The sequence below is a fragment of the Antedon bifida genome, chromosome 8 (assembly GCF_963402885.1).
Source record: "Antedon bifida chromosome 8, ecAntBifi1.1, whole genome shotgun sequence".
NCBI classification, from domain to species: Eukaryota; Metazoa; Echinodermata; class Crinoidea; order Comatulida; family Antedonidae; genus Antedon; species Antedon bifida.
The window spans coordinates 17,206,868-17,230,963 of NC_136233.1; the positions used below are offsets into that span (position 1 = coordinate 17,206,868).

Below are 24,096 nucleotides of genomic sequence, written 5' to 3' on the forward strand. Positions count from 1 at the left end.
TTTTTGTGTGATAAAGCAAAAGGTTGCTATTGACATCATGATGCTTTTTTAGTTAGTTTAGTCTCCAAATAACATATAACTGAGCACTGCTGATTAAATTAACGTGTATTTTTTACAGCTAGCTTTAATTATGAGTTCTGATCAGAGAGACAGTGAAAAGGGGGTAAGATGATGTCTAAATTCTAGCCTAGCTAGTCCTAGGCCTAGCCTAGCATTAATTTAAGGAGGAGACTAGGAGGCTAGGCGGGGAAGGATGCCGGGACTAGGCCTATGCCAGCTAAAGGAGAGGCTAGCCTAGCCTAGTAATTATTGATTAAACGTTTTGGAGTCACTCTGACTTTAGCTGACTAATTTATTTAGTAATTAGGATTCGGAACAGCTTTTGCCGCATTAAAACATGTTGCTGTTCTTAAAGCTCAGGTACAGGCATGAATTTTAAATATAATATCTGGTTAATTGTACATAAATCAAATATTTGTAACAGAAATCAAGACGAAAAAACATGAATTTCCCCTAATATGGTCAAATACAAATTTTGGCAAAATTCTGCCATAAAAACCAGGAAGACTTTTTTTCAGTAGTTAGGTAGTTTAACCTAATGTAATAACATGTCTGATGACTCCCTAGAAGGTGAAAAAAGATGGTGGATATACGGTGGATAATTTTTGCTATAGCATGAAAATAAAAATCTGAAGTTGAATAAAAATACCAGAAATGTAAAATTCAAGTTATATTACCTATATTTAGTCATCTGATAACATTTTTTACCATACCGTTTATTTTTCATAGCTTTTTAAAATGCCTCTCTATTTACAAAATTTGTGTACAAAAGAATAGAGATTTTACTGTGTAATTTGAACTATCCCCCCACTGATAAGAAAGTGCTTATTTTCAACAAGCTCGTGTAACACAAATAAAATCCCAAAAATTATGAAACATAGGGGAAACTATAGATCGATAATTATTGGAATGTATGATCAATAGAAATTTTTTGCCCGCACCTGGCCTTTAAGGTTTATTTGATGTTTTTTAATATTAAAAAAAAAAAAAGGAAAAAGGAAGTGAAAATAGTCCATATATGATATATAGGCTATATATATATATTTATCGAAATGTATTATTTTAAATTTGTACTTTCTTTTTAATAGCCTACCTTATTCATTTGTTTTATTGTAATTGATTGAAAGAAAGAAAATAAATAAATGTTACGTTGATTGATTGATTGAAAAAGATGTATTGTCCCCTAAAAACATAAATGAAGATTAATAAAATCAGACTTTAAAGAGGCCTAGGCTATTAGATCATTTTGCAGTTTTAATAAGTTCTTCACTTCTGTAAAAAGACAAAAGAAACAGTTAATTTTAATCCAAAACCAGACAATTTAAGTATTTTTGCTTTACATTAACATTTTTTTCAAATAATAATTTTTTTTCGATCCAGTTTTTGGTCAAAGTGAATAACTATTATGTGACATTAAAACGGCATATTCAACAACGAATTTGAAAAACAAAATTGTAGGGGACAAAATATCTTTTTATATTAATTTATATAATTAATTGTGGTGTATTTTTTTCTTGTCTGAGAAATTTAATTTTCATTAATAATAATAATATTAATAAATAGTTAATATAATTTACTGTATTTGTGATTAATAATTCTAGCAAGCAATAATAGCAAGTAAAAGCAGCCTATGTTTTAAATTATTTATATTATATTATTTTCAATATTTTTATATATATAGCATGCTGTAGCGGAACCGGTAAAGATCCCACCCTCTGTCAGTGAACCTCCTCCTTTAGTTGCAGTTCCATCAAAACAGCCAAGAACAAGGCCAAGAAAAGGTTGTTTGATTTTCTTTTTTTTCTGATGAAAGATAAACTGCTAGGCCTATGATAAAAGACAAATATGCCTACTTTACCTGTATTAAATTATTCATGTGTGTGATACTGATTAAAAATTGCCAACTGCAATAAATATAATAAAGATAAGAAAGAAAAACAGCCAGATATAAATGGCAAGCTATTTTTGGAAAACATTCTAAAGCGTTGATTCATGATAATTTGTTTTACAGCACCAGAAATACCTGTTTTTGAGAGAAAAAACTGGCTTATACATCTACATTATGTACGAAAAGAATATGAAACATGCAAGGTAATCTATCTAAAAATGGTTCGTTGTATAATTATAATAAATTAAAAAAGTAACCAATGTTTTTTTTTACCTTAGTAATTGTTACCTTAGAAAAGTAAAGAGGCTATAAGTAAAAACACTTTTACTGGTTACAACCCATTCAAGTTGTGAATTCCATTTGTTGATTACCCAGGTGTTAACAAAGTTTAAAAAAAGATAAACCCAGATTTTATTTAATGGATGCCAAGAGGTTAATTATACAGTCTTTTAATGTTATTAATTACTATACTTTCGTTTCTATTAATAACTGAAACCCATTTTTTACTCAGTCACTGATCAAGGAGCAGCTTCACGAGACGCATGGTATGTGCGAGTACGCCCTCTATGTACAGGCACTCATTTTTCGGCAAGAAGGTCGGATTCAGGAATCTTTAGAATGTTTCCAGACTTGTCATCTAATAAACTCGCAAAATCCAGAAAATTTAAAACAAGTTGGAAGATCTCTGTAAGTGCAGTATTTGGTTGTAATAAGGCTCATAACCAGGTTGATCGACAGGGGGTGGGTGTAGAGAGTATAGACTTATGGAAAGTCACATCAATACCTATAACACAAATAGTAGATAACAGAATATTTTGCAGTTTAGGTTTCATACCTACCCCCTCCTTATGTAGTAATGGCACACAAACAGTAGACCTAAGTTAAACTGTTCCTATCGATTTAATTAATATTTTTGAATGGGTTGCAGCCAACAATGATATAGTTTACAATGCTAAGAAATCATAGGATTCAATTGAAACCTATTATTACCATTACTGACAAAAGTTCAAAATATGTTGATTCAACTACATACCATGGAGGTATAAATACCTCCATGTACATACCTTGGTCATGATATCTCCTTGGATCTAGGTGATGAGTTAGATATAAAGCGGCAATACAGATCTTTGTGTATCAGAGCCAACTCATTGGTCAGAAAATTTAGCATATGTTCTGTAGATGTGAAATGTATTTAGAACATATTATGTAAATATGTATTGTGCTACATATGGTATGGTATGCTATAATCAGGGTACCTCTCCAGGTATGCTACAACAATGGGTTAAGAATGTTGTTGCAAAGGCCTCGACATTGTAGTGCCAGCCTCATGTTTACAGAATGTAGAATTATTTCTTTTTTATGAATTAAAAAGAAGAAAGAAAGAAGAAAATTGATATATGGCCTGATGTGTTGACTTAATTCAAGTGAAAATGTTTTAGTCTCAACTGTTATAGACTACATCTTATATATGATGCTCTCCAGGTGGAATTCCATCCTGAGATGAGAGCGCGTTGTCTTGTAGTAATTACCTGTAGTACAGATTTTTTAGTTTTTTATTATACGTAGTTTTACTTTCTATGGATCAAAGATTCCGAAATAAAAGATTGAATTGAATTGAATTTGTGCTTCCTAATCCGTACCCCCTGCTCTGGCAAATTGTGCTACACAAATGGACCTACAGTAATTTAAAATTTGGTTCCAAGTTAAAGCTTTTGTTGTATACGATAACTATCATTATAACTTGATCATATTTCTTTCTTCAGTTTTCTATTGGGAAGACACAAGGCAGCTACTGAGGTGTACCACGAAGCTGCCCGTGTCAGTGAGCGTGACTGGGAAATTAGTCACAATCAAGGTGTTTGTTACATGTATCTCAAAGAATTTATGAAGGTATAACAGTTTAAGTGCAGTGCATAAATAACCCAAAATATACAGTAAAAACCCTATTAAGATGACACCTCCTGATCCTTATAAAGACCAATTTACACAGACAAACGGTAACAATAATAAAAATATATGTATTTCCTTCTGTGTAAATACACACAATGCGGATAGATACAGATACTATGTGGGACAAGCTACATGTTCGTCTGTGAATGTAAATTGGCCTTTAGTGATATATGTGTTGGTTGTAGTGTTTAAACATATATTTTCCCTCGCTTGTTTCCCCTATCTCCTACATTAACATTGTTGTTCAATCCTTGTGCTCTTTTAACATTGAAGCTTTTCACAAATATCTGGGTAATGTGCAACTAAAATTGAAAATCCAGTCCAGTGCAGTTAGCCCAATTCAAAGCAATTTCATTATTGCTTCTCATTCTATTGAGAGTCAATATTATAATAAACTGAATTATTATTTATTCATTAATTATCAAATTATTGTTATTATTAAATTGAAAAACTGTTGGTAAATAATTAAATTAGTTTAAGTTTCTTTTTTTTTTAAGGCAAAAGAATGCCTGAAGCAGGCTATAAATTTTAACAAGCACGACTTGTCTTATGTGATGCTGGCTAAGATATATCTAATGGAGGGAGACGTCCACATGGCGATTGATGTCTACAAGCGTGCTGTAGAGTAAGTTTGTCACTTGTCACTAAAGAGTCAACTAGGCAACATCAATAGTGAACAGGACAATAAATCCTTAAAAATGGTCACTGTATCTGCTTAAAATATTATTTGAGCTGTGATTGTGAAGTTGACTCTCTAGTTGTAAGTAATAACTCTTTGTCCATTTCAGTGCACAAACACTTGTATGCTCTTGTACCATTGAAGTGTCGCACACCCCTACAAATTTAACTTGTGGTTGCACAGAATGAATGTAGCATAGAATGAATATAAATTATGACTCTTTTTAAATATTTACAGATTTTCACCAGAAAACCCAGAATTGTTGACAACCCTTGGCTTATTATACCTTCAGGTAAATAAACACTAAAGTAAATAAAATGGCGTATTTTTTTTAATGTCAACTCAGCTTCTGGATTAAAAATCATTATTTGAATCACCCGTTGTTTCTTATAGATCAATCAGAACCAAAAGGCTTTTGAGAACTTAGGAAATGCTTTGACCTACGACCCTTCAAATGTAAAGGTAAGTGGGACTAGGTATATTTTGTTATAAACTTTGATCTCCATTTTGAGTGGGGTTAGAGTGTTATGACCTGAAATTTTGTAAAAACTAAAACCAAGCAAACAAAAAAATGTATTCCTGCTTTTCGTTTTCTTTCCCAGGCAATCTTGGCAGCCGGTAGCATGATGCAGGAACACAATGACTTTGATGTTGCTCTGAATAAATATCGTATTGCCGCTGTAGCTGTCCCGGAAAGTGCTGCCCTCTGGAACAACATTGGCATGTGTTTTTTTGGAAGAAAAAAGTATTTTGCCGTATGTTACCAGAAATTAAATTGTCAGATTTTAGTTGTACAATTATAAATGTCCACTAAAGAAATGGTCAAAGTTCTATCCCATGATTTTGGATTTCCCAGAAAATTTCAGTTTTCAAAATGAGGATGCCACTTCCTTCCTTTTTATTACCATTCCTAGATTTAAAATAAGACAAATTCACATTTATTTAGCAATATAAATATTTACATTGTTACAGAGACAAGTACTTGTTTGTAGTCGTAAGACCCTTTGCAAAAAAAATATAATCCCAAAGAAATATGTTGTTCTTTTTTGTTAGGCTGTAAGTAGCCTGAAGCGTGCCAACTACTTATCTCCATTTGATTGGAAGGTTTTGTATAACCTAGGCCTTGTACACCTTAGCATGCATCAATATGCATCTGCATTCCACTTCATTAGTGCTGCCATCAACATCCGTCCTAGGCATGCTGGCACGTACATGCTGCTTGCGAGTAAGTATTCTGTGGAGAATTTTAACTTTGTTGGGTTCTTTTATTTTATTTTAAATGCTGATAATGATGATAAGTTCATCATCTCCATCATGATGTCAAGTTCATCGTCTCCATCATGATATCAACTTCATCATCCCCAACACGATATCAAGTTCATCATCTCCATCATGATATCAAGTTCATCATCCCCAACATGATATCAAGTTCATCATCCCCAACATGATATTAAGTTTATCATCCCTATAATGATATTAAGTTTATCATCCCTATAATGATATCAAGTTCATCATTCCCAACATGATATCAAGTTCATGCTCTCCAATAATATGATATGAAGCTCATTGTCCTCATTATATCATCAAGACCATCATGATATCAAATACGTCATCAACATCATGATAACAATTTATCATGATTTTAAGTTAATCATCCCAATATGATATCAAGTTCATTATCTCCATAATGATATCAAGTTCATGCTTCCCATCAATATGATATCAAGTTATTCATCCCAACATGATATCAAGTCTTATGCCTCCCATCAATATAATATCAAGTTAATCATCCCAACATGATATCAAGTCTCATGCTTCCCATCAATATGATATCAAGTTCATTGTCCTCATGATATCATGTACTGTACATCATCACCCTCATGATATCAATTTATCATGATATGAAGTTATAAATCCTCCCCAACATGATATCAATTCCCCATGTCACTGTTTCTTGGATATTTCACTAAGTCTGTTTTTTTTGTAGTTACATTAACCAACCTAGATGATCCTGATAATGCAAGGCAAGCTTATGAACAAGCAGCAGCAATTGAAGAGTAAGTAAGCATTATAAGAGAAAGCATCAAAAAGGATACCAATATTTTATATATGTTTAAAGCTTGGTTCCCACTAGCGATGCAACGCAACCTACATAACGTAAGAAAATTCCCTTCCAATAATTTTGTTTCCCCCCGCCTACGTGATATCAAACCTGCTTCTTGCGCATCAATACGTCGCTGTGTTGCGTTCTAGTGGGAACCCGCACTTTCATAGTCCTATATTGCTTCATAAAGTGATGTAATAAATAATGCCTCTGTTTTAAACTCAGCAAAGATCCAGCGGTAAATCTAAACTTCTGTGTGTTCCTGTACAAACAAGGCGACAGAAAAGCAGCAACCAAACAGTTTGCTCATTTTGAAAACAAAATGGAACGGTTGAAAGAGTCTGGGAGTTCTAACATAGATTATGAGGTATGTGGTATACTGTCGATTTTTAATTAGATTGTATTTTATCTTTTTTATTATAAAATATTACTTGATTAAAGCGTTCTACAGTACATACAATTGAATTATATACCTCTAAGTTGCATCTATCTCTTTTACAATACAATGTTATTAAATTAAAATTTGAAATAATTACTGTACCCACTAGTAATCTTTGTTAGCCAATCTCGGTTACATCTAGATATACTATACAACAACAATGGTAGTCTTTTATAGCGCCTAATACAATTTTTCTAAGCGCTTTACACACAAAAATGAGCCATAAAATATCCTAAGATACCAAAAAAAAAAGAAAATCAGAGGAACCATTTACAGTATTTCGTCTACTTCATGCTCTGGATTATTAACCAGATATGTTTTAATATTGCATGTATTTTAGCTGATTGAAGTTGGTAGTAAACTTGGACCAGCCCTGCAAGTAGGAGAAAGCCTTGTGTGGAAGAGCAATTCAAAGGAGTCTGCCTCGCCACCTAAGCCTGTAGAGCCTACCAATAACCAGCCCTCCACGTCAGGCCATGTTAGTGCACCTGTTGAACAGAAACCAACAGATCCACCACCTCCATACCCAGGCCCACCGGAAGACAGCAATAGAATGATGCTTCCACATGATCCAAATGCAGTTGGCAAACACCGGCAGGATCATGAACCAGTTCCAGAATGATTTACAATGTTGTAGAAGTCAACTTTGCAAATATCTTTGGAATCTTAAATCAAATTCTGCTTTTGTGAGAGTTTTTGGTATCTGGAAGGTGTCAGGTTTAAAGCTCATGCCTACACTATCAAACTAGTTTGACAAAAAAAAGTGTGATGTGCCCAAACAAGGTAGAGATAATATAACATATTTGTCACATAGTGTAGACAGAGCTTTAGACATGGTAACATTGCTAACCATGATAGGAGCTCTGTTTACTGATTGGTGGATTAACTAATGAGAAAGAAAATGACCGGTGTAGAGTACCATGAAAAAACATTTACTGGATTGTGATAGAATGTCAGATGGAATAACAATTGCAAATATTTTGGCACACATGGCATTTCATACACATAATCTTGAGCTCAGAGACAAAAATTTAAATGTTGACTGATGGACTAACATAAAAAATACAGAGAGATATTTATTCTGAAAGTACTAAATATTTGTTTCAATTTTTTTTATTATTGGCTGTATTCATATTTATTATGAGAGTAACTGTACAGTATAGAATGTATAGGATAGCATATGACATTTTGGTTATTGTTATTGGTTGTATTATATTATTATATAATTATTACTATTTGAATAGTATTTTGTATGGTGTAAAGTTCTTTACTTTTTAAAATTGTACAAGACTGAAAAATGCACTAGAAACACACCACATACAGTATTTTTTGTGGAAATAAACAAAGTTGATGTTGAGTGTGAATTTTAAATTGTAAACGTTTTTGGATTTGTGTTCAAATATTTAATATTAATAGATAGTAACAGTAGCTAAAATAGTTGAAATGTCTTTATTATTGTAGGAATACAGATGATTCAACACTCCCAATACCAGACATTGTTGGGCTGGCCTAATATGTCTGGTTTCTGGAAAGTCTAGTATTCGGAATGCATTTTTAATGGTAAAAACAAATTTAGGCACAAGAAAGTCTGATTTTGGGAGAGTTTACTGTAGATAAATATGATAAAAAATTGTGCATTGCATTTCAAAAACAAAATATAATACTATAACATCATGTGACCATTGCATTTTATTAGCCTCAAAGAAATGTACAAATTATGGTATCGGTTTTGTTTAAGTACTGTATGATTACATTCCAAGTTTTAAATAAATACTATGATGATCTGATCTATCATACCTGATGTTGAAAAATTGGAATCCATTTTAAATATTATACATACATTTTTTCTAATTATTGAGTAAGTAACAACATATAATATACATAAACAGTTTTCGTTAATATACTGTATTACAATTGAATTTATTTAAAATAAATGCTTATTTCAATTTTATACAACTTTCAAATACAAGTTTCTTTTAATTCAAATACAATCATTGCTTGACAAGAAGTGTTTGAGATTATAAATATTATTTTATTTTACCTACAAAATGAATAAGTTTTATAAAAAGAGTTTTTATTTTCTTATTTTCCTATAATAAAAATATATTTAATATTTCTTTATATTATACACAAACTTTTTCTAATTCTTCTGAATACCTAATACAATATAATGATTAAAAATAATATATAAACAGATATTAAAAACATACATTTCATAATACAATAATTTTTATTCAAAAACATATGAATATGAATATTCATAATACTTCTCATGACCCAAATTTTCCAATCACAACTGAAAAAATGTACTTTGCTAATTTTCTTTGCCTATTTTCATCTCACACACAGGTGAGGGAATGAAGCTATCCTTGTATACATCTCCTTGTATCGATGAATGAAGGTCCCCCTGTTTTTTACCAATACCATACAGTATATTTAATTATGGTATGATCCACACCTTCACACAAATGAAGTATGATCAACCCTATCCTCTTCATCCATGTTATATATTGATTAGACTTCAGTTAAAAAGAACTTCCTTCTTGATGGTAATAATCAGTAATCTGAGTGGTTTGCCTTTCATAGTTTATCAGCAAGCTAAGGTGACACCATTGACATCATCCATGATAGACAGCGTTGTGCTTTCGCCTAGAATGAACGTCCCCAACCCAACCCAGGCAATGCCACATCCAATCAGAAGATGCTTTCGGCGAATACTGCCATCATAATAATGCATTGCATACTCAATCATACACAAACCTACAGAAAAAAAACAGAAAGTAATTTGTTGGTGAGAGATTGAGTTTATCATCCTTACCATTGGCCCACTCTTGAATATGACTCCTATGTCGATGTACATTGGTTTAAGAAAGTTCAAACTTGAAGAAACATGGAGAACTGTGCTCATTAATAGGCTACACTTCTCCAAGTATTAAATGTTAGCCAGTACATCTATAACTTTAACTTAGATCATTGGTGGAATAACCGTAATAAGTAAGTAATAACTGTACTGTATGTGCAAGAAAGTTTCTGCCTCAAAATAAAATCCAATCTGTCCTTATGTGGATTTATAATGTCAATTCTATCATCAATGGGACAACAATATCAGGTCAAAGGTCAGTAGGTATCATCATCCAACTAAAAAATGCTTACCTGGAAATATAAATATAAAGACTGCTGCCAGGCCACCGATAACTGATATCACCACACCAATACTTGGAATGAACAAAGCCAAGATAAGTGACAGACTGAACCAGATGATTGTCTGCACAATGCGTCGCCTTACTTCTCCATCTTCAACTTGTTCTGGCGTCAATTTGAATAATTTGATTTGAAGATCATTGATGACAACTCTGAAAATATTTATTTAATTTATTTATTTCATATGCATCCAACAGCGAGCAACAGTTGAAAGAGTTGTGAGTTACAACCCTGGCACTAGGTCAGGATTGAATCCTGGACCTTGGGATTGGAAGGCAAGCATGTTAACCACCAAGCTACAGCTCCACTACAAATATCTATTAGACTTTTAAAGACAATTGATAGTAGTTATTAACTTGCAGTTGACATTCTTATTTTGGCATATCGCTACCAAATTTGGTAACTAGTTTGATAGTGTAGATAGAGCTTTACACTCAAAATTCATGTTCAGAAGGTTTTTAAATAGGACTGATCCACCTTCCACTGTTAACAGTTCTAATGGATTTGAAATACACTATCATTATATGTTACTATATACACATACCTTCCACAGAAATGTAAGATAGGGTACGCTGTTAAAACCGATGCTCCGATCATGATTCTTGCAATGGTCACACTTATATCATTCGCATCGTAGGACTTGAGAATGTCACTGCAAGAGCTTGTGCCAAAGGTCAATGACCCAAAGATTCCTGTTAGGGTATACGTGGTAAAGGCTAAGAACAAGGCAATGATACACACTTTAGAAAATTGCGACACCGTTCGCTTTTTTAAACTTGCATAAACTGGTATAGAACTTATATGGCACTAGAAAAAATAGAAATAAAATACAATTAGTAGTTTAATAGTAAAATTAAAATATCAAAGACAATTTAATTTACAGATGTCTAGATTTGTTTAACCTTTGGCCTGAATGCAATTACAGTATTCATGAACAAGCTATTTTGCAGTAATCACAAACACTGGTTATTGCAGTCTCAGAAACCTCTAAAGACTGAAATCTTATGTTATTGCAATTTTTAAAATGGAGATAAATACAGCAGTAACTGCAGTAGGATAGTGTTGACATGGTCCATCATAATTAATAAAAGGCTGTTCTTACCTGGAACCCAAAACAAATGGCAGGAACGGCTATAAATACATCTTGCCAGTTATCAGGTGACGTTGCCACATGGATACCCTCAGCAGGACCATTTGTAAAGTACTTGATAACAACAATTGCACAAACATAAATTGATCCAAGAACACCAATACCACTGCAATAAAATAACATTATTATCAATTTGATATTGATGTAAAAACGACAGATTGTGGTTGGCCTAATAAATTATGGTTTTCTGAAAGTATTTTTAATAGAGTAAAAGAATTTAGGACCTTTTGGATCTTAAGAAAGTCTGGTTTTAAGCTCTGTCTACACTAGTTTGACAAAAAAATGTGATGTACCCATATATGGACATGATGATGTCACTACCATCACACTTTTTTGTCAAACTAGTTGTGCAGACAGAGCTTTAGGAGCGTTTCCAGTTTCAGAGAATCTGGTATGGGATAGTTGTTAGTTGTACCCAATGTACTTAATTTTTACGAATGCTTTGTAATACCAGAGGAGACAGACTAGGTATGATAAAACAATGGTCGGTGTACATCCCTGGAAAATACTTGATTAACATACAGGTAGAGTTCTTTGGTTATTAAGGCTCACACCATTGTAGATATTGCAAAATGGAATCTCATCTGACTTTCAACATAGCCAAACTTGTATAATTCTTTTACCTTGAATACTTCAGGAAGTCAATGGCTTTTGGTATACACAGAGGTAGAACAACTATCACAGAAAATATAGATAAGGTGAATTTCCGATTTGTATACCATTCACCTAATGAATCGCTCACAATGAATTCAAGAACTGAAAGAAAAAAATGCAATAATTATAAGTAAATTTTACATGATGCCAATTCACACAGCTAACCGCCAACTGTTTTTCATTGACTCAAAATGTTAAGATTATTCCTGAAAATATGTAATATTCTTAAATTAATGTAAATTGAAATTTGCTAATCATATGTGCTAATGTTGTGTTTACAACAAAAACTAAACTAATTTGTGCACTTGGTAAGGTGGTTTAAGCGCTAGGCATGGATAAGTTTCACGCTTCAATGAACACAAAAACTCTGTTCACACGCTTCTCCAATTCTTTTGCGTGAAGTTCTTGTTATGGAATGCGTTTGCACAATACCAACACTTACAACTGTCTATCTGGTCACCAATGATTATCATGAAAGTTATGCTGGTTCCAAAACAGTAAAGAAGAATAGTTATATTGCAGACGAAAAGACCTGTTTGGCCACACATCTTATGAACTACCTCCTGGTATGTGGAACACTGATGAATGTGAGAACACTTGGCTAGCACCAATAACGACGAAGTAATCACAACTAAAAGAACCTGAAACACAATAATAATAAAATATATTAGTATAATTCCAATACTGGCTTTTTGTATATGAATGTTGTAACTTCCTGAAGGATCTTCTGATATGTGTGAAAAGTGTCATTTCAATAAACTTTGAAGTTTCAGAGCTCTTCATAACAAATTTAGGTCCAATCATGGTCGTGAAGTTTTGATAGATATATAGGATAAACATGTGACACCTTTGGAAGCTACGTTTCTTCTGGAATGTTCTGTTCTTAGGACAGTGGTTATGAGCAGAGTTAAATAATTTCTTTTGGAATCCTTTTTTTTTGTCATTTGTGTGATATTTAGCAACTTAATCACAACATTTACCAACTGAACAATGACGCCGACTACAATTCCTCCAGCTGCTTGGAATGCATGTGGGAAATTTAACAATCCTGCTCCAATGCAGGCATTAATGACAATGAAGACAGCGCCAGCTGTAGATGTCTTTCCTCCTTGTCCAGATTCATCTTTATTTATGGAATTGTTGAACAAAAGAGGAGTACATTCTTCTGTATCATAAGGATGAACGTTTTTGGATCCGCCAGATACAATTTGCGTATCCATATTTGGGATGCTTTATTTTCTGATCACCTGAAAAGAAATAAATCTAGTGAATTTAGCAAAACAAAAACTTGAAAAATAAGACGGTATAAATTTATAGTAGTATTTCGACATAAATTTTACTCTGGTTTAATTAATACCTGTATTTGAAATAAAATAGCTTAATATCATTATGTTGTTGGGCCTAATTATATTACCATAAAGTAGCATTGTGTATGAGAACCTACCTACACCCTTTTTTTTAAGTCAAACCCTTCTTCCTTCACATTCGATTGATCAGCTGTTCACCATTTTTCTCTCTCTTCTTTTTGTGGTTTTATTACACGGTTGAGTGAACAAACTTCATGTGAGGTTAGGCAAACACAGACTTTTCTTATTTTAACACATTTATGATAGAATTATGGTGATTATTGTTATACCTGTTGCTTATGAAATATTGAATTATGAAAATATTTCAAGTTAGTAATTTTTCAAACTCATAATTTGTAAATAATGACTTTTATTTTGAATATATAAAAAAGAATTGTTGAAAGAGCCTGTCATGTCAGCGCCCACACAAGTTTGTTTGTAAACCAAACAAATTTATGTTTTTCTAGCTAAAGGTTTAAAATTTGTAGCTAAATATGTTTAAAATGTATTATTATTATATTAAGTATTTTACTATTGATATTAGTTTTATAGTGTGTAGAATGCTTTCTGTTAAACACTGTTGATTGTTTCTAGGCCAGGCAGGCCCTTGTTTTGTTCAACGACAGGCAGGGGGAGATTTTGCTCAACGCGTCGCGACGATTCAAAGAAAATACAGACCAGCTAATTCACATCTATGCTTAGGACAATGGTATATCAGTAAATCTATTTGATTAGATAATTTACATTTTATTTATCATTACACATGTTATTAATAATCAATAAGTTTATATAGAGTAGGCAACAAGAGTATTAGGCCTATTTTCTTTTTTTTTTAAAGCAAAATGTAATTTTCTGACCTGAACTAATAGTAATATTAACTTTTAACTGTCACTGCTCTACCTAATTTAAGACTAGAGTACACTTAATAGTACTGTAGTAGTATTTGTCTATAAGGCAACTACAGTATATTAGTTATGATATTGGCACCACCATAGGAATAATATACTACTTAATTATTATATGTAGGGCCTCCTACTAAAACTGTAGGCCTACTTTATTTAGGCCTACTATACCACCTGCATAGACTAAACATCATAAAAATTGTCTTGTCTTTTATTTAATTGCCTTTGTACACTATCTCATAATTAAATGTATTTGATTTATTAACACTCGTATATGATTATGCTAATTATTGAATACAATCTTCTTTATTTACTTTGCTTTCCACAGGTAGGATTTCAGTATTAAATAATGTTTAGATAGAAGGAAAAGTTTGAAGTGAAAATGGCTTCCGGCGCAAATATTAAGAAGGCTGACTTAACTGCTGCTATGCATGTTTGCCAAACGTTAGAAAGTATATTGAAGAATTCATTTGGTCCAAATGGACTATCAACACTGCTGTCGTCAGCATCTGGGAATATATGTATATCTAATGATGGTGTAGCTTTGATGCAGTCTATAAAATTTGAATCACCAATGGGTAGAATGATTTTAGATTCAATAATCTCTCACCATCGTTTGACAGGAGATAACTCGAAATCATTCGTGTTTATACTTTCTGAACTTCTCTGTAAAATATCCAATAAATTATCTCTGTCTGAAAGAGAAAGTGATATATTTAAACTTAGGGATGGGTTTACTAGACTAAGTACTGTCTTGCAGACGACAGTTATGAAAGAAATAGAAAAACATTCAATTTTTTACAAGGAGAATGGAATAAAAGAGGCGTGCACACAATTGGTAAAGACGTCTATTGCTGGTAAATTTGATATGGTTACCGTCAACATTTTATCAGAACTTGTTATTAATCTTGTATTTGCCAGTTGTTACCATAGTCCGTATTCTTTGCATCAATCAATTAATAACAATATAGATGACTTTCAGGACTTGTTTTTGAAGATCAGCGGGCAACCTGTTTGCATGTCAAAGGTCATTCCGGGAATCGTAATTCAAAAGGATCTATGCGTGAATGTCCTAGAACAAGTAGGAAAACCCGGTAAATTCATTCTTTTGAATTGTTCTCTAGAATATATTTCTCCTCTATCACATACTACTATTCATTTGCATGACAAGAATCAAGTTGAGAGGTTATTTGTATATTCAACAGCTTCACTAGAACAGAAGTTAAAATGCCTAAACAATGTTGGTATAAATTTGATTTTATCTACCGAGAATTTGTCGGATTCTTCAAAACATTTATGCTATCAGTATAAAATATCTGTTGTTAATTTATTGTCTACAGAAGATGTTGATCGCGTAAGCAAATTTACTGGAGTCTTAATAAACACGAATGTGGGTGATGTAAATGATTTATCAATAGGGGTATTGGCACACTATGAACGCATTGCAATCGGGACTAAAATGTGTGTGAATCTTGTTCCAAAACCCATGGTAAAAGTTAACCAAGTTATCATCTGTGCGCCGTCTCCTGGTCTTGTGACGGAGTATGTGCGAGCAGTTGGCAATGCAATGAAAGTTCTACGAATGTGGAGTGAACTCTGGGATTCAGATGGTCTGCACAAGGCAGATACATGTTGCCACGGATATTCTACAGATGATTCCGCATCTCAACCGGTGTCAGCCTCCACCATCCAGCCTCGTCTTTTAACTACACCAGGTGGAGGTGCTGCCGAATTTATTGTCAGCAAGATATTGAACGATTATGCCACACGTCATAGAGACAATTATTATCTTGCGCTAGCAGCAACATTATTTGCAGAGGCCGTATTGAGCATACCACGGACATTGCACCAGAACTCATTTGTATCTAAAAGCAAAGACAATTGGATTTCAATATTAACTGACGCCAGCAATAACGTTAGTAAAGGAAATGGTACAATTTCTATAGACGGTAAAACTGGCAAACTGATTGATGGTTTTCAGATGGGTCTAGTTGTTTCTCTAAACAGTAAAATGAGATTATTTACAAATGTTCTAGAACTGTTGCAATTGTTAATGAAAATCGACGCTATTGTCATTTGAATTTTATGTTAAAATAAAGTTAGAAATAACGGTCTGCCTCTCGATATAATAAAGAACATCTTGGTTTAAACCCAAATGAACATTTTTTAATTCTCCCAGGTTTTATTTAATAAGCATAGAATACCGAAAATAAAATATACAGTGGAGTACATGATCACCGAATTTATTATGGCACTCGGAATATACAATCTCGTGAATCTGTTTATGTCATTATGACAAAAATTATTCAATAATGCTACAGTTTTGGGATTTTTTTTCTATACGAGAAATGCAAAATTGCCGAATCTTAGGAGAGGAAAATAACAGGAAAAAATGAATAAGACTACTGGAAATTGGCTGAACCTAACCCTCTCAGTAACGTCTTTAAAAAAAAACCATCGAAGACCCGTCTAGCTAAACTTACAGAAAAGGACACAACGTATAATTGCACTGAAGCACCCATGTGTTTCCAAATTATACTATAGTACTGTCTCATCATGGACTTATATATAAATGACTCATGAATTATTTACGGTTTCTGCCGCATGCGTCCAGAAAAAAAATTTTGGCCCACTCGTGTGAAGCATACATTGGAACCTTGCAAGTTATTGAAACGAGTTTGGCTAAAAACTTATTCATTTATGCATACCAATCTTTTTAAAATATAGGCCTACACATAAAGTTCAGAGACAAATGAAGAGCAGAGAATTATATATTATCTGAGAAATATTTATTTACAATATACATACAAATACAAAATAATAGTGCCAATTTTATATTAAAATACATACAATCAATAATTTACAAGTTAATTTACACTCCAACCTGAATCACAACATATTACAATAATGTTCATTCGTCAGCTTTTTTGTTTTTCTTTGAAGATTTTGATTTAGGTTTTGAGGCAGCCTTTTCATTAATTTTTACCTTAGATCTAGACTTTTTGATAGCTGGTGACTTTCCTATTTTAGAAGCAGGAGATTTGCCTATTTTCTTAGTAATTTTTTTAGCTGGTGAATGAGATTTACTCCTACGCGATAGTTTTACATTCTTCTTCGACTTGCTAGGTTTCAATGGTGAACTACTGGCTGAACGTGGTTTAGCTGCAGCCGCAACTTTCTTAGTTTTTGTCGATTTCTTCTTTGGCGACTTTTTGGGCGACTTCTTGCTTTCATCAGACGAGCCATTTTCAACTGAAGCTTTTTTACGCGGCTTTTTGTTCTCTTTCCCTTTTACTGTTTGGACTTTCTTTTTTGGCGGAGCTTTGATTGGTTTTGGCGGTTTTCCAAGCTTGAAGCGACCTTTCATTCCAACCAAATCTTCTGATTTTTTGGGCCTGGCGAGAACGTTTATTTCCAAGCCTTTGGCTAAACTTCTCTTCATCATTCCCTTCAATCGGTTATCGGGAATTTCTGGGTATTTGGTTTGAATCCACTGTTTTATAGCAATTACCGATGACCCATTCTTTTCGTCTAAGTCCGCAATTGCAGCTAGGATGATGTTCAATGTTTTTGGCCGGGTGCCAGCACCAGTCGTTACTGTTTCGGTAGACATGATGACCGTGCTTCTAAAATAAAAAAGTAGTATACATTTATTTACTGAAGTAGCCGCATGTAATTTACCTATCGGATGGAGCACGCAGTACGTCATTGACTCGTATTACTCGTCTTTTGTGGCTTGCACCAACTTTATTTGAAACCCGTAGTTTACAATAACATTGTCAAACAAGCAGAATATTCCGGGTCCGAATCTCGGTTGGGTGGCTTTTTTCAAAATTAATTTCTAGTATATCACTGACGTTTAGAAATTATTCTATGCCTTTAAATAATAGCATCAACAAATATAAAAGGGGCAACTATGTGCTACTAAGTTACTGTACTGTATTGTTTTAACAAGTACAGTGAATGACCGTAGGCCTACGTATTCTCACCTTTGATGTTTTTGGTTCTTTCAAGTGAGACAAGTCTGTGAGTGAGTGAATGACTGACGACCTCGCACGTACCTATTATATGAACGTCTGATTCCAAGTGAGGCTGCAGTTGATAAAGAAGGAAATATTCTGCATATCACGTGTTTAAAAACACACCTGTAATAATGTGGTATGCAAACTGCAGATTGGCCTATTATTTTAACAGTATTGAGGGCGTATTATTCAGTCGAGCGAGAAGATCAGTTCTGTTCAGTCCATAAAATCGTTTTATAAAGGTCTTTGTTTCAGTCGGTGAGGTATGTTAATTGTGTGTTATTCCGCGGGGGTGAAGTGTATTTTTATAAAATTAAATAAGTAAAAAATTAGACACAACATATTAGATTTCTTATTGAAAATGTCGTTTCTAAGATTCTAAATTTATAAGTTTACATCTCCTTGCTTCTTTCAATTAATTAAAGATGTATTGCCCCCCAAATATGAAAAATGAAGATAACAAACAAAAAAAGAATAGGCCATTTCGCAGTTTTAATCACTTCCGTAGAACACATAATATTTTACTATGTTTTGCTTTAAATAAAATAATTATAATGGCATAACTATTATGGCATATATTCAATAAAAACATGGTGTAAATGACGAATGTTATTGAAGTGCTTTGATTAGCCTAACGTTGTTGAAATCCGTTTCATCGGGGAAGAGTGAAATTACTCTTCCCTGGTTTCATGTAGCTTGATAAAGAATGGAACCAACTAATTATCTTACTATCACACATCAAGTGGAAAAGAAGCCCACCCAAGAGTACTAAAAATGAAGGAGCACATGGGCTTATTTTCGAGGTTTTATGGCAGTCTATTCAATGGAAAATAATGCCAACTTTGTTTCTGATTTTAAGAAAGGTCCACTTGTTTAGGCCTGACATTTACAACCCTCAAAATATCAATGCATCTGGTGAGTGCTGGAAACGACCCCAAAAGGCTGTGGCATGGCCTTAGTGCTGAGGCAGGGAGTGCACATTTAACATCTTGTTTTTTATTACATTTTTTTTTCAACCTGTATTCGATCTCGTAAATTTTATGTTTGCCGGCCTCAATTTTAAAAGAAATTGAATGTATTATTTTTTTAAACCAGAAACAACAGCAGAAACAAATCCGCCACTTACAGCTTGGTTTAACAGATACAAAGACAATTAGGCCTACAACAACTCAGAAACACTTAAATTACGACGAAACAGATAAAGATTGGAATTTAAAATGTCGATATGGGGATGGGGCTGTACTAAACTATTATAAGATAAACTTAATCTACTGATGTAACCATTTTTAAGAACATTGACTCTGCTAAAGGGAACACAAAGGATATTGTTTTTCTTAAATTTATTGAAATTTAGTGACTTTATTTCTATATACCACTGTGCTCCCCTGGTGGCAAATGGGGTTCAATTAAGCACAGTGTATTAACATACAAACAGATATTAAAATTCAGTGACTTTATTTCTAGTTTATATCACTGTGCTCCATTGGTGCAACATTTGGTCCACTTGAGCACAGTGTATTAACATATGAAAATATATTTAAATTAGTTACTTATTTCTATTCTATATCACTGTGCTCCACCGGTGCCAAATTTAATCCACTGAACCGGTTACCGTAGTACTGTTTCTATTTCGGAAGTAAATAAAGGCATAAATGGCGCTCCGTAGTGAAGTAGAAAATGCTCCGATGATCTCGTCAGAATGACGCTCTGAATATACCTCGAATAATAATATTGTGAAATAGAAATTCCTCTCTCCCAATTTGTGTGTAAACAGCTATAAACTAATTATTTACCATTATTGGATGCTCCCTTTTAACAATAAGTTTGGCTAGATAGGGGTTTAGAACAGGTTTCCGCCATTTACAAATGTTGGAAGGAAAACTAGCCTAACTTACTACTAGCTAGGCCAGGACTAGGCCTAGCCTATTAATTAGAGGCTAGGCCTAGGCTACCTAGGCCCCTAGACTAGATAGGCTAGGCCCCTGCTCTACCCAAACTAGTCTAGCTAGTACTGTAGTAGGCTAGGCCATTTTAATATAAACAAAATGTTTATTTAATTTTGTATTCAAGATTTATGAAAAAACGAGTGAATTCTTTTCATTTATTGATAGGTAAAATTTGTGTTACTGTACAACACAACAATGGATACACAAACGCCAACATTTGTCATGTTCGACACAAGTGGACATCAACGAAGGTGGGGTAAGCACTTAATGGACAGCCTCCATGCACTGCGTCACGAAGAATTATTCTGTGATATTAAGATCAAAGTAGAAGATGCAGAATTCTCTGCTCACAAAATCATCCTATCTGGAGCCAGTGATTACTTCCGCGCAATGTTCACAGGAGGACTTAAGGAATCGTCGCAAGATGTGATAGAATTTCAAGAAGAGACAGATGTATGTGCAGAGTCATTCCAATTAATCTTAGATTTTGCGTATTCTTCGCAACTGGCGCTAACTCCCGACAATGTGTTTGATGTGCTTGCTGCGGCGAATCATTTGAGTATGCCTATTGCAGTCACCCAATGCGTCGATTATATAGAACATTGTTTTCTTCATGAGAAATTTCACTTTGCTGACTTTCTAAAAATATCAGAAATGGCAAATAACTTTGATATGAAAAGTTTAAGAGAAACGGCAGACAGATACATCACACGGAACTTTGTCGAAGTTTGCGAGACGGAAGATTTCTTGGAGTATATGACTGCAAGACGGTTAGCTAATTTCTTGCAAAAAGAAAATTTAGCTGTTAGTGGTGAATATCAGGTAAATTATAAAACATACAGGTAGTACTAATTCATGTTGAGGAAACTCCTTTGTGACCCAAAAAAAGTATCCCTTATACATGTGTACACTATCAAACTAGTTGGACAACACAATTGTGTTGTGGCCAGGTAGTGATACGACATCAACATTTCCATATATGGGCACATCACATTTTTTTTGTCACATAAAGTTTGATAGTGTAGACAGAGCTTAATAGGGCTATAATGGTATATTTCTCCTTGTTCGTTTTACAAAAAATTATGCGTGTTCTTTGAATAGGAGTGTATCAAAGAAGTGTGTTTACACCGTTTGGAAATAATTTGTGGTAATTAAGATACTTTACATACCAGTAGTTACATTTTCGTTACTTTCATCCATCTTTTGCAGATCTTAAAAGCTGTTATAAACTGGATCCGATATGACAAGGAAACACGTTTACATCACTCTGCTATGCTTCTAAAGAAAGTGCGACTCGGACTACTATCAGCTCAGGAAATTCTAGAAGCTTTTGATAAAGACGTTCTGACAGTACCTCAATGTAAACTGTTGTACGATCAGTTAATGCAACATCATGCTATGGCTAAAGCAGTCACGGGCCCACTATTTGCTCAGCATCCACAGTTATTTGCACCCAGACTTTCATCAAAGGTATAAAGTGAATAAATAAAGTAGAACCCTTTCTTTGGGTGACTCTTATTAGAATATGGGAGGGGGCTCAAAACACTAGAACTCACCTTCTTTGCGATACCTCCTATGAAGGACACTTTTCCATGAAATGAATGAGGGGAATACTGTATATGTTTTAGACCAACCTCTATTCAGGATATTTTGTTGAGTCCTGAAGATGTCCGTCCCCTCAACAGAGGTTCTACTGTACTTAAATTACTTGAAGTATAAGTTATACATTAGTTTTCACCCAGCAATTTATGGTTCCTCTCATAAATTCTGAATGTATGTAGTTATTAACATTTATAAATGTTTTATAGTCAGATTTTTATAAACATGTTTTATTTTTTGTTTACTCCAGTCGATGATTGCAATTGGTGGACACACGTCAATGAGTTTTGTACGACAATACAATGCAAATTCAAAATCATGGGAACCATTGAAAAACTTTGCGCAGTTGCCGTATCAGACAGTCATCAACCACACGGCTGTTGTGGTTGGGGAACATTTGTTCATCGCTGGTGGAGAGTATATAAACTCTGGGAAGACTGCCACCAGGAATTATTTCTTTGTTTATAATGCAAAAGGCAATAAATGGTCAAGTTTGCCGTCTATGAAAGTTGAAAGGAAGAGTTTCTCACTCGTTCACCATGAGGGTTATATCTATGCAATCGGCGGTCTTGATAAAGACGACAACCCACTGCGATCTGTCGAGCGGTACGATCTTGCCCGCAGTAAATGGGTCTGCGTTGCTGCCTTGGACGAAGCACGGTATAACACAACAGCGATTGTTTTTCACAACAGGATTCATATCTTTAAAGGGCATGGCCAAGTTCGATACAGCTGTTTCGATCCTGACCTCAACTCGTGGTTACCGGAAAAACGACTGGGACTAAACTCAAACCGACAGGTAGACTTGTACATCAAAGACGATAAGCTTTACTCGATATGTTACAAATCGGTACCTAGCCGTGTGTACGGTTCACAACAATGGGATCTATGCCCTTCGGTGGTTGAGCATCTCCTTGACGAGTGCAGTGCAGTTCACACAGGCATGTATATCTCACAGGACCAAAGTCTAATACCAGAAAACGGTATAGGCGCTTTCAGGATTGGTGATCGTGTGTTCTTTTTTGTTAATGGTTTTTGCTTTGACAGCCATCTAAACACTAGTCCTACACAAGTGTACGATATTGAGTTAGATGATTGGGAGACACTTTGTCACGGTATTAGTGGGGCTGCAATCTCCCTGCTGCCACTGCGTCTTGGTTTATTAACACATTGACGGAAATTCATTCATTTATTTGTACTATCCTTAAAAGAGTCTTTGTCAACTCTCCTTAAGGACCCTTTTTTTTTTAAGGTCACAATAACATGAGTTGATGCAGTTGAAGGATTAAAATTACATCGGGCAAATGATTACATTGGCAATCCAGTCCTGACAGGGTCACTAGCAAATATTAGTAATATTGTCCTGCCCAAAATAGGGTAACATGATGCATAAGAACTGAAGGTCAATTTTACATAAAATTGGAAAATAACCGTGATGTTGAGCTTACCCTTAAAAGTATCATTATTTGTGTGTAAATGTTGTTTTATCAAATTGAAATTACTTGTTTTAAATTCTGTTTATTTTGAATGCTTTCCTTTTAATCAATATTATTAATACTATATAATGTTCACTATTAAGCCTCAGGACCACAAATTATAACTTATAATTACACAAATAAGCAATGAATAGTTCTTATACTACAGTCACATAAGTATTCTGTAAAAAATTTATAAAATATTTTGTGCTAATGTATATACATCAACATTTATTTTACAAAAGAAAGATTTGTTCCAATTCAAAAGTGAAAGTGACATTAACATGTAATGTGCTGTAGCTCCTTTGGGAGAAACATTCCATACAATTAGGAATGTGGAACTAATTTATGTTATGCAAAACCATAGAAATTTAGATGATATTGTTATAATTGTACATTGATATATATATGTATTAACATGGCTTATTTCTCCATGGCACAGTATTAATAAATCTGAAATAATTAAGAAATACATTACAGGAATTACTGAATAATAGTATCACATTATATTGTTCAAAAGTCAACCCTGTCAATTTTGAAAGCATGTCAGTGGAGCTTTCTCTGCTGGTGCTCTTCCACAGAAACGTAAAAAGCCAAAGAAAAACCTTTTTGGTGGTTTGAATTCGTCGATTAGAAGCTTTTAAATCGCCTATGTCCAACAAGCTGGCATGCAATTTTCCC

At 33.8% G+C, this 24,096-nt stretch overlaps 5 protein-coding genes across 9 annotated transcripts; 3 read left to right on the plus strand and 2 right to left on the minus strand.

The window, feature by feature from the left end:
* The first annotated feature begins 25 nt into the window (after positions 1 to 25).
* Positions 26 to 8,931, plus strand: LOC144850298 (BBSome complex member BBS4-like). Its single transcript, XM_078707548.1, has 13 exons — positions 26 to 163; positions 1,742 to 1,841; positions 2,072 to 2,151; positions 2,460 to 2,635; positions 3,712 to 3,838; positions 4,396 to 4,523; positions 4,815 to 4,869; positions 4,971 to 5,039; positions 5,180 to 5,332; positions 5,631 to 5,802; positions 6,565 to 6,634; positions 6,907 to 7,048; positions 7,461 to 8,931. Exons 1-13 carry the CDS (start codon positions 131 to 133, stop codon positions 7,740 to 7,742), a joined length of 1,587 nt encoding a protein of 528 aa, XP_078563674.1. The 5' UTR covers positions 26 to 130; the 3' UTR covers positions 7,743 to 8,931.
* LOC144850300 (sodium-coupled neutral amino acid transporter 7-like) lies at positions 8,792 to 13,661 on the minus strand. Its single transcript, XM_078707550.1, has 8 exons — positions 13,570 to 13,661; positions 13,106 to 13,372; positions 12,568 to 12,766; positions 12,095 to 12,227; positions 11,424 to 11,577; positions 10,866 to 11,128; positions 10,274 to 10,473; positions 8,792 to 9,880 (listed from the first exon to the last, which is right to left on the minus strand). The coding sequence occupies exons 2-8, from the start codon at positions 13,343 to 13,345 to the stop codon at positions 9,711 to 9,713; spliced, it is 1,359 nt and encodes a 452-aa protein (XP_078563676.1). The 5' UTR covers positions 13,346 to 13,372; positions 13,570 to 13,661; the 3' UTR covers positions 8,792 to 9,710.
* A 44-nt stretch (positions 13,662 to 13,705) lies between these two features.
* On the plus strand, positions 13,706 to 16,559 carry LOC144849904 (uncharacterized). 3 transcript variants are annotated; one of them, XM_078707012.1, is made up of 4 exons: positions 13,706 to 13,800; positions 14,066 to 14,180; positions 14,702 to 15,230; positions 15,714 to 16,559. In XM_078707012.1, exons 3-4 carry the CDS (start codon positions 14,756 to 14,758, stop codon positions 16,451 to 16,453), a joined length of 1,215 nt encoding a protein of 404 aa, XP_078563138.1. In that variant the 5' UTR covers positions 13,706 to 13,800; positions 14,066 to 14,180; positions 14,702 to 14,755; the 3' UTR covers positions 16,454 to 16,559. The 3 variants fall into 3 exon arrangements, with proteins under 3 accessions (XP_078563138.1, XP_078563137.1, XP_078563139.1); XM_078707011.1 differs by having other exon boundaries at positions 13,707 to 13,800; positions 14,702 to 16,559; XM_078707013.1 differs by lacking the exons at positions 13,706 to 13,800; positions 14,066 to 14,180 and having other exon boundaries at positions 15,157 to 15,230; positions 15,356 to 16,554.
* A 581-nt stretch (positions 16,560 to 17,140) lies between these two features.
* On the minus strand, positions 17,141 to 18,523 carry LOC144849706 (uncharacterized). The gene is made up of 2 exons (XM_078706717.1): positions 18,363 to 18,523; positions 17,141 to 17,999 (listed from the first exon to the last, which is right to left on the minus strand). Exon 2 carries the CDS (start codon positions 17,984 to 17,986, stop codon positions 17,285 to 17,287), a length of 702 nt encoding a protein of 233 aa, XP_078562843.1. The 5' UTR covers positions 17,987 to 17,999; positions 18,363 to 18,523; the 3' UTR covers positions 17,141 to 17,284.
* A 1,555-nt stretch (positions 18,524 to 20,078) lies between these two features.
* Positions 20,079 to 23,986, plus strand: LOC144850297 (kelch-like protein 26). Of its 3 annotated transcripts, none has more exons than XM_078707545.1 (4): positions 20,079 to 20,157; positions 20,507 to 21,163; positions 21,551 to 21,811; positions 22,191 to 23,986. In XM_078707545.1, exons 2-4 carry the CDS (start codon positions 20,537 to 20,539, stop codon positions 23,112 to 23,114), a joined length of 1,812 nt encoding a protein of 603 aa, XP_078563671.1. In that variant the 5' UTR covers positions 20,079 to 20,157; positions 20,507 to 20,536; the 3' UTR covers positions 23,115 to 23,986. The 3 variants fall into 3 exon arrangements, with proteins under 3 accessions (XP_078563671.1, XP_078563672.1, XP_078563673.1); XM_078707546.1 differs by having other exon boundaries at positions 20,090 to 20,161; XM_078707547.1 differs by having other exon boundaries at positions 20,125 to 20,244.
* Positions 23,987 to 24,096: the final 110 nt, after the last annotated feature.